Genomic DNA, 11,460 nt, shown 5'->3' on the forward strand with positions numbered 1-11,460 from the left:
GAGGATCGTTGGGTCAGTGAGGAATAGGAGGATAGTGAGGGCAAGGAGGAGGAAGAGGATAGTTGGGGCAGGGAGGAGGAGGATGATAATTGGGGTGGTTGCAAGGTTAAATAAAAGCTGTCAGTGATTTGAAAGGGGGAAACAGAAAAAGAAAACCCGCTGAAGAGACACTCTTCCTTCTCACCCGGCTTGTGATCAGCCTCACCCTCTGCCAGCGAGCAGCTGGCGGGCGGGCGGGCGAGGAGGGGGTGGCAAGAGGGTTGCCCCGGCACCCCAAGAGTCCCCGCAGCCCTGGCTTGGCGTGGGCCGGGGCACAACCCAGGGAGGACATGCCCCCGTCATGGGTCCCTGGCAGGTTGGGGGGGCTGAGGTCTTGAAGTGTGCTGCCAGGGGGAGGTGGGGCGAGGAAGAGGAGGAGGGGGAGTTGTCTGAAATGCCAGGGATTCATCTCCCACTCCCCCTGACCTCGCCGTTCTGAAAAGAGCTGCTTGAGCTGTCGGCTCTGGATTATATTAATTAGTGGAGAAGTGCTACGCCTGCTCGTGGGGCCGTGCTGCCAGGAGGAACTGGAGACTTGGCAGGTCCGTGCAAAGCAGCTGCCGGGCTCCCTGAAACCCCTCGCTCCAGCCCAAAATAAGCACACCAAAACCGAGGCTGAGCCGGGGGATCTGAGTCTCCCTGGGGCTTCGGCATCTCCTCCTTGAGCCCAGCCGGCTGCTCACCCCCAGGGCCGAACCTGCCGGCCCTGGCATGCGGGGGGGCTGTTGTGATAGGGAAAGCAGCACTGCGGTTTCGGGATGGGACCCACTGGTCCTCGCTGGGCCCCGATGTCTGTGGGCAAAGCGGGTCAGTCTGCAACGCTGCCAGGCCAGCAGGTCCACGTGGTGGGGGGCTGCTGGGGTGGGGTTGAGGCCACATCCCTGACCTGCGGTCGCCTGCTGTCTTTCAGGAGAGGAAGCTGTGTGCCCACCCCCGGATCGAGATCTACAAGGAGGACCGCATCTACTTCGTGTGTCCCCTCGCCCGCCAAGGGGACTTCTATGTGCCTGAAATGAAAGAACTGGAGAGGAAGAGCAGGGCTGCCGCAGCTGAGGCCGAGGATGCCCAGACAGACATCACAGGTATCCATGGTTTATGCACAGGCTCCGTCTTTGATCGGCATCAGCCCTCTCAAAGGCGGGGGTCCTGGTGTCCCTGGTGCTGCCACCTGAGCAAGCAGAGAGGGGCCGACCTGCGCCCACCTGGCGCCCAACCACTGAGTCTCAGCACACCTCTTCCCCTCACCCCGGCTGATAGGATCTCATCCCCTGGGTGTCACACCGCACCTCAGGGAGTACCCGGGCACCCCTGCGGCATCAGGGCGAGGGCCAAGCTGCCGCCGAGCCACTGGCCCGCTGTTGTCAGAGCAGAGCTGGATCTCGCAGCTTTTGGTTGCAGCTGGGCTTGTTTTTCTCCTTGTCATATACATCTTTCTTGATCTCATCTTCATCTGTTACATATTGGGATTGCGAAGAGCTTAAATACCAGGTTGCTGTAGCTGGTGGTGGAGTTGCCCGATAGCATCTGCTCAGCGAGATCTGTTGGAGCCTGGATGTATTCATACAGGAAGGGACCACAGTGGCTGTAGGCGCAGAACAGCAGTGCTATAGTAACCTGAAATGCTAGTTGCCGTCGCCGGCCCACGTGCTCACATGTCTGCGAGATGTGGGAGCCGGCTAGCCGAGCGTTCCCGGGCGCTGGATGGCGCGTCTGAGCCGGCCTCTGGCAGGGGCAGCCGCCTCCTCCTGCCACCTAGGTTGCCCGCGCTTGTGTAATGGGCATGAAAAAACCATGACGGCTCTCCTCGCCTCCCAGGGAGTTTGGTCATTTTATTTAACACATCTTTAGGTTTGGATTGCTTTAATTCTTAATTGCGTGCAACGTAAAAGCAAGCCTGGAAGTTGCTTTCTGGGAGCTCTGTCCATTTAGCGCTGCAATGAAGAGTCTAATTGGAGCAGTTTCCCAGTGCTTCAAGGTGCCGTGTTTTCACAGCGCTCACTCAGCTCTTCACCTTTTTGTCTGCCTTGCGTCAGGGTGGCTGCTTTGGGCACCGGCCCGGGTTGGCCGAAGGCCCCTCGCAGCCCGCTCCCTCTGGCACCTTCCCACGGTTGCCCCGTGGTTTTGGAGAGGGGTGGCAGGACCCATGTGAGCAAAAGCTGCTTCAGGTCGGTGGCTCCGGCAGCTGCGTGTGCTCCTTTCCGCACCGCTCAGGGAGTGCATGGCCCCGTGGCATGGCCGGAGGATGCTCGGTGCAGCTGCTGCCCTGTGCCCCAGCTGTCTCGGTGCTTTCCCAGGGACACCACTGCCGGCGCACCCGCGGTGGGGGAGTCCCCTGCCCTGCTGGAAGAAGGGCTGGGAAGGTTTTTCCAATTTTAGATGGCAAATGATGTTGGACTTTCTCATGTGGGAGACCCCTGCCCCGGGCCAGGCTCCCCGGCAGCAGCTCTTGATAGCTCCTCTACCACCCCTCCCCTTCCAGTCGCACAGATGAGCTTTTGTAGGTGCAATCTGATGCAGTGTCATCTGCTGAGTATGCACAAAACCAGCTTAAAATAATAATAGCTGTGAGAGGTTGGCCTTGCCTCTCAGACTAAAGAGTTGAGCTTGGATGTCGGCACTGTGATCGCTGTCACTGCTGGGCAAAGCAGCAGAACCAGGTCTGGCGGGGCATCACATCCTTGCTGCGGCCACTGGAGAGGGCCGAGGACATGGCAAGCCTTCGGGTTGCTCGTGCTGCTCCTGCCTGAGGATCTTGGAGGTCCCCATGATCTCCTGCATCCCCTTAATATCGTGGTGCCCCAGGTCAGCACAACTGCTGTCACCTGGGGAGGGTGGCACCCCGTGGGGAGGTCCTGGGTTTGTGCAAAGGGAGACAGTGCCCGGTGAGCATCCTTGTCCCACTGCCGCTGGCCTGCTGATGCTGGGGACTTGGTTTGCTGCCAGCGGCGCTGCCCCAGCTGCAGTGGTTGAGCGGCCGTCGGGCTGCCCGTGGTGCAGCAGCAGGGTCAAAGTCGGGAGGCGAGGTGGGAGGTGGCAGCTGGTCTCCCCAGGCTCCACATCTCGACACCGAAGTGCCGCGTGGGTTTTCTGAGCCTCAGTGTGAGAGGAGATCCCTCTGGAGGGGGCAGCCAGCAGATCTCCTCTCTGCCCAGCTGCTCGCTGGAGATGCCTTGAAGATGTCGCCTTGAAGACGTCGCCTTGAAAGAGACGCCTTATGGATTGAGACTGGTCCTCCCTTCCCAAGTATTTTCTGTGCTGGGATCTGTGCAACCACCTCTGAGTTGGAGGAAGAGAAAGCCACAATCTCTTTTCCCATCCTTTTTTACTCCCTTCTTCCTTGGGGAGCTGCTCAAGGGAGACGCCTTCAACAGGCATGATGACCCTGCAGATCCCCAGGTGTCTGTGACAGCTTTCGAGCTTTCCTCTGCCAGCTGGAGGGGGGGTGCAGCAACGTCCCCGTCTGCTTTTCAGTGCGGTCCCCCCTCAACCCCAATTGCGTGGATTTGGGTTATTTCTTGATCCATCTCAGCTCTCCCAGTGTTTCAAGCGGTCCTGCTCTGACGGAGGCTCAGGCAGTGCTGGGATGCTCATGGGAGGGTGGAAGAGGGTGGTGGTCCCTGCCGGTGGCACTTGGCTCCTCTGGCCCTGCCTAAGCAGTGCAAATTCAGATGCGGGGCCCTGACACCCTGCTGCCTTGCAGGGCGAGCGGGGGGGCTGGGGAGGTGCTGAGCCCCTTTTCCTCTCCCTGAGGCAGCTGAAGATGCTCTACGCGTGGCAGCCTTGGGCTCTCACTGCTGATGTGGCAGCAGATGAAGCCCACTCTTCCCTTCCTCTCACAAAATACTGAAATAACAGCAATGAGCACACGATTTCAGAGCGAGCGTCATATTTAGTAATGCTCTGTGTGGACGCAGCACCTTTCGGTCACGGTTCATGAAACTCCCCACCAGCAGCTGTATTACGCTTTCCTCAAATTAAAGACTTCAGGAGTTCCCAGCGGAAGGTGCTGCCATTTCTCCTCGCCTGTCGGTGTGGCTGGTGCCAGGTGGAACCAAGCGACTTGGGTGTGCAAGAAAAGCTTGGATTTGTTTTCTTGAGCCTCCTGACCTTGGAGCGCATCTCTCCATTTAGGCTGTCATCTGCTGTCCTCCTTGCTCCTGAGCTCACCCTGCAAGGTGCTGGGTGCCTGTGGCTCCGAGCGAAGCCAATGGCCGTAGAAGCTGCGGGATGCGGCCCAGGGTCTCTGCTTTCTGCCACCGCTCTGTGCAGAGCAGGGTGCTGGCAGCTCTGCTGAGGATGAACACTCTCGGCACGCAAGAAAGGGGCCGGGGGCTGCGGCTGCCTCTGCACCAATTTCGTCCCTCCTTCGCCGTTGTCACGGTCATCGGAAAGACGGGAAGCATTTTTGGAAGGTGGCTGATGGGTCTCCAGGGGCCAGTGTCAATCACGATTAGTTGTTTTGTACTTAATTATTTTCCGGGGCTTTGGCATCAGCGCAGCGCTCAGCGGGCCCTCGCTCCTGGCTCGCTCTCAGCAGCGTGCTCTCCAGTGTGACCCCGCTGCGGCGCGTGGAAGGTGAAAGCAAACAAAAGCAGCCTCTCAAGACGGGCTTGCTGGCATGAACACAGATGGTTTCTAAGCACGTGGCTCTGCCCAGAGTCTCAGATGCTCATTTTCCTGGAGCTGAGTCTGTCCAGCAGCATCTGGGTGCAACCGGTGGCGTCACTTGCTGAGCCCCAGTGCCGTGGGGGGGCACCTTGCCTGACGTACTCCACTTCATCCCTGCTTGCTTCCATCCTCTGAAGAGTCCTGCCTGTTCTGCCTGCCTGTACATCCCGAGAAGGGTCTCAGCGGGCAGCTCGTGCCCTGCCTTCCTGCTGGTGTGCCTGCCTCAGCCCCTCTCCTGATGGCTGTGTGCGAGCTTCGGCAAGCGCAGAGGAGCTGCGCCCCTCCTGGCAGTGCATTGATCTATTATTTAGTGGCAGAAGTGATGAGTACTTGATTGAACAGGGGGAAAGAGAGGGCCTGGGTGCACCAAGAGGGGAGCGACACTCAGGCATCAGTGTCCTGCTGGGGTGATGTATGAGGGGAGCCGGTCCTTCCCAGGGGGATTTGGGGATGCCGATACCTGGGGTAGCACAGGGCTGAGTTGCCTGGGGGGGGGTGTGCTCCCTGCTGGGCTTGTTAACAGCGTGGGGTGAGTGGTTCCTGTTGTACCCATCCCCGGGTGGTATCTTGGTGTTGGCTGCTTGGCTTCCCATCTTCCTAGGTGGCCCTGGCCTTTGGGGGTCTCCTCAACACCCTGGTGGGGCTTCAGCCCAGGCTGTGCCTTTTTCCCACGTTAAAACTTCTCAGGTTCCCCGTTCCTGCTGAGTGAAGGCGCAGCCCGATGGCTATGCCGTCCTCAGGGGAGCAGAGCAGAGAGGGGGCTTCCACGGGATAGCCGGCACCTCACTGCTTGCCAGAGGGAAAAGCCGCACTGGATCTGAGTGCTGGGCCGGCTCCCGGTGCCGGGACCAGCCTTGGGAAGTGGGATGCGGGGGATGGCAGCGGCTCGCTGGGGGACCAAGCAAAGTGTCTGGGGCAGGATGGAGAAGTGGGTGCAAGAGCTGATGGAAACCTCTGCCCACGAGATGAGAGCTGAACCCCTGCTCACCCACAAGGCACCTTCCAACAAGGCTTTGGTTGCCCTCTTGGAGCCCTGCCGCACTCCCTGCCTGGCCTCTCCGGGCTGTGCTGGGACAGTTGGGGGTTCCTGCCACATCCCCCTGCCAGAGCTGACCCTGCACTGTCCTCAGCAGCAGTGGCTCCATCTCTTGTCCTGCCCGCCCCGGCCATCCATTCCTGGCCAGGCTGGGTGGCCACGCCGGAGCCAGCCTTGTCCTGCACGGAGGAAAGCAAGGCTGCTGAAATGGGCAAATTTGCCAGCTGAGGCTGCTCAAACATGATCAGAAGTGACAGAGCGGTGAAAAAGTGCCTGGCTGAAGGGAAACAGGACTTGATTTATTGTCGCCCTTGGAGTGGGAGAGAGGGAGACGGCTGCAGGGGTGAGGACAGCGGTGCTTTCCCATGGTGGCAGCTTGGAGCAGCACGTAGGTTGTCTTCATCCCTGTCTTCTCCTTCCCGAGCTGCTGCTCCGCTCCTCAAGAGATCCTTTGTTTTGTGGTATGGGGTTACGTGATGGCTTCCCAGCCGAAACGGCCCCCGGGGTGATGCGGGAGGGGTGCTGTGCAGGCAGGGCATGGCTTTGGGGGGTCGGGGTCGCTCTTGTCCCAGGTTTCAGAGGGATGCGAGATGACCGTGAATGACGTGAGCTGTCATGAAGCCATGGTAGGAATGTGTCCGTGTCACCTCAGGTCACCAATTAGGCCAAGTTGGATTTTTTTCTTTTTTTTTTTTTTACTGAGATCCCCGCTAGAGGCCTTGCAAACCCTTAGCTGGCTTCAAGGCTCAGGGACCGCGCGCTCCCCTCCATCCCCCACAGCTCTCCATCTTCCCAGAGGCTCCCTGCTGACACACTGCCCGGCCGAGGTCCTGCCAGGTGGGACAGCATCTCCTGCCTTTCTGCTGCCCGCTCGGTGGCCACCATCCCCTTCAGTGAGCGCTTCACCGGCAGCGTGCAGAACATCCTTTTTAACTTAGAGTAAATGTAGTTTCCGTGTCGAGGTGCTCCCTGATGCTGCAGCAAAGGCGGCACATGTTGGTGGGTGGTGGTTCTTTTCTCCTTTTCTTGGGGGGGTCACCAGGCGCTGCTTGGTTGGTTGCCCAGGGCTTAGCTCGTGCCAGCTGCCAAAGCGGTTGCGTGCCATGGCTGAGGTGAGAGGGTGGAGGCTCAGGCCCCTCTCTGGGCACCCGCTGGGCAGGATGCAGCCGATACGCTATCCGGGCAGGATGAAGCCAATACACCATCCAGGTGAGATGAAGCAGCGGGTATGCTGTGTCTGTGGGTCTTTACCAGCTGCTCCTCGTCCTGCTACCACTGCTCGGTCCTCTCCGAATGGCCCTCGCTCAGCCGGCAGGACTGTGGGATGATACTGCTCAGAAGGCAGAGGACTGCCATTTGCAAGCAGTTCTGCTGGCAGCTGCCCAGGCCAGGAAGAAAAACAGCAAAAAAAGGGATTTAAGGGTGTTTGGAAGGAAAGTTCCCTCCCCGGCAGGTCTCCTCCAGGAGATTGGTGGCTGCCGTGCAGCTGGAGGAGGGCGAGCAGCTCAGCCCCGGGCACCCCGGCTGCAGGAGCCTGGGGAGGCTGGAGATGCCTGTGGGAGCCCAGGGCAGCCCCATGCCGGTGTCTAGGGATGGAGCCGTGCCGACAGGAGCCAGCGTGGAGGAGAGGGCTCTCCTCTCCTGCCTGGGAGTCCCTCTGCGGTCATCACCATCCTCTTTGCCACTTCCCAGCCCTGCTGGTGGCAAGCTGCGGTCCTCTGCTGGTGCTGCTGCCAAGCAGGGCTCCTCCTGGTTTCCCTCCTGGTGCTGCGCATGATCCTCGGCAGGGGCGTCCGGCCCGGCATGGATGGAGCCCTGGGGGAGCGAAGGTGCCGGGAAGCAGCCGAGCCCGGCACGTGCTTCCTGCCGGTGCGAGGCAGGCAGGAAGAGTGGAGCAGGGAGGACCGCCTAGTGTTTGCTGCTGCTGTCATAATTAACAACATGGATCTGCGATGTCGTAATCAGTGATGTGGATCTTTGATGTCATAATTAACCACGTGGATCTGTGATGTCATAATTAACAATGATTAATGTTTTACAGGAGTGTTTTGTCTCCTGGCTGGTTGCTCCGGCAACAGCACCGAGCTGCTGGTCTCAATCTGACATGCTCGTCTCCTTGTCGACTCCTTAATTGTGTTGTTGACCGAGCTAACGAGGCAGGGATCCGGGGAGGGGGCGGTGGGCCGAGGGGTCTGCCCGGGCAGGCAGGGGCAGCCCCCAGGGGAGCTCAGCTGTGAGAGGGGGTGTGGGCTGGCAGCCGGGTGATGTGGAGAAGTGCCTAGTGAGCTAGGAAGGCTCCCCCCATCCTCTGGCACCCCGAGTCCCGTCTGCCGCTGCCCTGCCTGCCTTTGCACTGCTGCTGGAGCTGACAGCTGTGGGGGAGCCATGCAGGGAGCGGGAATGGGTTGTAGGGGGTGCTGAAGGCAGCGTTACGATGCCCTGGCATGAGGCTGGACGTACACCCGCCCCTGACAGCAGCACATCCGAGGACCTGCTCGTGTGCCACCTTCCCCTTGGGTGCTCAAGCAATGCTGCAGCTCCCCATCACCCTCGCAGCACAGCGTCCCGCTCCTCGCCTCGTTCCTGGTGCCATGCTGGGGGCAGGGTTGTCCCCCAGCTCCCAGGCCGGGCATTCTCCCTAAAGAAGGGCTTGCCAGGTCCTCGGTGTGTGCGCAGAGAACAGCAGTGGGGCCAGGGTATGGCCAGGAGGTCAGGGCATGGCTGGGAAGCCAGGGGTTGTTTGTGCCAGCTTGGGGGTGCCCTGATTTCAGGGAGCTGCTTGAGTCCAGCTTGTGCTTGTCTTGGCCCAGTCATTTCTCAAAGGCACAGGAGGTGACAAGAGGCAGGAGCTGGTCTCCACTGTGGCCTGTTGTCTCTGAGGTTTCTGATGGCTTCAAAGGCTGTGGCACCCCATCCCTATCGCCTCCTTCCCGCAGCATTCACTCCCTCCCCTTCTCTCTCCATCCCAGGGGCTGACACCATGAGTGAGACGAGCTCCATCAGCATGGAGGCCACAACCGACAGCAGAGACACCTCGGTGGCCACCTCCATCCTGCTGCCCTTCCCAGCCAGCCGTGGCCGGGAGGAAGTGGACAACCGCAGCGAGCACAGCTACAGCGAGTCAGGAGCCAGCGGCTCCTCCTTTGAGGAGCTGGACCTGGAGGTCACTGGGGAGGGGGAGGGAGCCCCAGGCCTGCTGCCCGACATGGGCTACGCAGGCAACCAGGAGGTCACAGACAAGTGGACCAAGGAGCCCATCGCTGCCGAGAGAGGAGAAGAGTGAAGTGGAGACCTGTCTGCCTCGCCTCCCACCAGGGTCTGAGTTACTGGGAACCAGCCGCCTTCCCCACCTCCTTTTCAGCCAAGAGATTTTGGTCACTGATTCCCCCTGGGACCCGCTCTCCCTCTGCAGAAAGGGTGTTTGATTGTTTTGGGGATGCCGGGAGGTGGGGGGTTCTCCTGCAGCGCTCAGCAGCGCAGGGTAGGTGCAGGCTGGGTGGGGCAGCGAAATGCATTTGCCGTTTGTGTGTCTCTAGGTGCGTTGCAAATTCCTTGCAGGCGTCTCGGGGGGGCGGTGGTGGATGGCAGAGGTGTCCCCCCTCGTCTCTGCTGGTGCCCCTCTCACCCACAGCTTCTCTCTGCTGCACCGCCGCGTGTTTTCTAGCACCAAAGAGCCGTGAGTAGGGTTGGTTGGGTTTGTTCCCCTCTTCTCTTCCCCTTGCTGAAAAATGGAAACATCCCGTGTAAACCTGGTCCTCCTGGCACTGCCACGGGTGCTTTTGGGGTCTGTAATAAAGTGGATGCTTTTCCTCACTGGTGGCCAGTGGCATTGCTCACTGCCTCTTGGCCGATTGCGCCGTCCTGCCCCGTGGCGGGGAGCGGGCTGTGGGTGGAGGCTGCCGGTGGGCTGCCCCCCATGTCCCCTGACCGAGCCAGGGAGCTGCCCAAGGGCTCTGCATCCCTGCTGCTCGGGCTTGCTCCCTGTCCAGGCAACCCAGTGGGGCCATGGGGACCATTCCCGGCTTCTGCAAGCTGCGGGGGGAGTGGGGAAGGGTTCCAGCCGCCGTGCCGAGCTGGGCTGGGCTGGAGGGCGGTGGCGTCCCTGCTCCTCTTGGGAACGTGCTGAAAGTAAAACCAGTAAAGCCAGGTCCCTGTGCTGTTGGCGGGCCTGGCACCGCTGTGCTCCTCCTGTGGCAGAGGGGACCAGCCTGCCTGCACAGTGCCTCCCTGGCATCCCATCTGCCTGGTCCCGCAGCCGTGAGGTGCAGGCAGGGAGGGCTGCCCATGCTGGTCCCAGTTCCCTGTCCCTCAGCTGGGGACAAGGGAGCAGCCTGGACCTCACCACCACTGTGCCCCGGGGCAATGCCAGGTGCTGGAGCACCTCGCCCGGCTGGCCACGGCTTGTTCCCCAGCGGTCAGATGTGGTGGCCTGAAAGCGGGTCTTGGGGTGGGGGTGCAAGGGGCAGGGGAGGTCTGGCTGTCCCTCCGTGGTGGGGACGTGTCCTCCCTGGCTTAGAAAGGTCATGATCAGTCCTCAGCCAGTGATTGACATGAGATTGTTCATAAATATTTTGTGCTCTGAGTGATAAAATATTAAACTCCTCCAGCCCACATGGAAAAATATTGCTCTTCCCGGTGTTTATCTTTGTTGCTGGTTATTACAAAACTGCCAAGCCCCCTGAAATATTTATGCCTGGCTGAGGCTTCGAGGGGATTGGAGCCAGGCAGCGAATCCTAATGCCACTTGTCCCCTAACCCCACTGAAGATGGGGGCCGGGGAGGCTTTGCCATCGTCCTGCTGTCAGCAGCACTGAAGCAGCAGCCGGGAGGATGCAGCCAGTGCCGGAGTGTGTGCGAGGCTCGTGCCAGGTCCCGTCTGCCAGGAGGGAAGCGGGACCTTGGCGGTGCCAGCATCCTTCTGCACAGCATGTCTCCAGCCCTCCCCGGCTCTCTGTCCCCCCTCAGACAGCGGTGGTGAGGTCCCCCAGCCCAGGCACCTTCCTCTCCCCGGTGCCCCACTCCGTCTGTGCTAACTGTCTAGATGGGCTGGCAGGGTCTGGGGTCCTGGTGCCATGGGACCCCAGGTTGGACCTTGCCATGGAGGTCCTGGGTTATCCTTCCCCAAATCAGGACTGCTGGGGGAGGCGGGGCAGAGCGGGTCTGACCCTTGCTGCAGTGCCCTAACCCGCAGCCTGCAAGCATAGCAGCTGGCAGTGGGGAAACTGAGGCACAGGGCGGTGAGGTAGTTACTCGGGGTGGTGCCCCAGAGGCACGCCTGGCCCCTGCCCATCCCTGCGGGTCCTGTGTCATCCCCTGTCCTGTTCTTGTCCCTGAGTCACGGAACTCTCCAGGACAGCTGGGCTGCCAGCACGGGACCGATGGGGACACAGCACAGTGGGATCCTGGGCGGCCAAATGGCTCCAGAAAACGTTTGGGCAAGCGGTGGAGACCTGGAATACTAAATCCAGCCGCTGCCTCTGCCTTCGGAGGAGGCAGCTCAGGGACCATTGTCCGAAGCCTTCCCCCAGCTTGGTGCTTGGGCCAACAGTGAGTGCCGGGGGCTGTGTGGAGTGCAGGGGTCAGGGGGGTGATGCTGGGCCCCTGGGTGCCCCCCAAGGGCTTGGGGAGCAGGGGGCAGGCTGGGTAGGGGGCTGTGCTGGGCAGGGGGGGAACGGCGCCAGGGGCACCAGCTTGTGGCTGGGGAGCTGGAGCCCGGG

The 11,460-nt window shown here is 60.8% G+C and overlaps 2 protein-coding genes across 2 annotated transcripts in view; both read left to right on the forward strand.

Moving 5' to 3' along the window:
- Positions 1-949: 949 nt before the first annotated feature.
- On the forward strand, positions 950-9,556 carry LOC103895239 (testis-expressed sequence 264 protein; the record flags this gene model as incomplete). The annotated part of the gene is made up of 2 exons (XM_009274772.1): positions 950-1,121; positions 8,713-9,556. Coding segments are annotated over 2 exons (486 nt in total), but the record flags the coding sequence as incomplete, so codon positions are not given.
- A 192-nt stretch (positions 9,557-9,748) lies between these two features.
- Positions 9,749-11,460, forward strand: part of GRM2 (glutamate metabotropic receptor 2) — a 15,748-nt gene continuing 14,036 nt past the window's right edge. The window contains exon 1 of the mRNA XM_009274763.2: positions 9,749-9,871. Coding sequence (XP_009273038.2) covers positions 9,749-9,871 — 123 coding nt within the window. The remainder of the gene's footprint in view (positions 9,872-11,460) is intronic.

This window comes from Aptenodytes forsteri, unplaced genomic scaffold (assembly GCF_000699145.1).
Source record: "Aptenodytes forsteri isolate BGI_AS27 unplaced genomic scaffold, ASM69914v1 Scaffold368, whole genome shotgun sequence".
Taxonomy (NCBI): Eukaryota; Metazoa; Chordata; class Aves; order Sphenisciformes; family Spheniscidae; genus Aptenodytes; species Aptenodytes forsteri.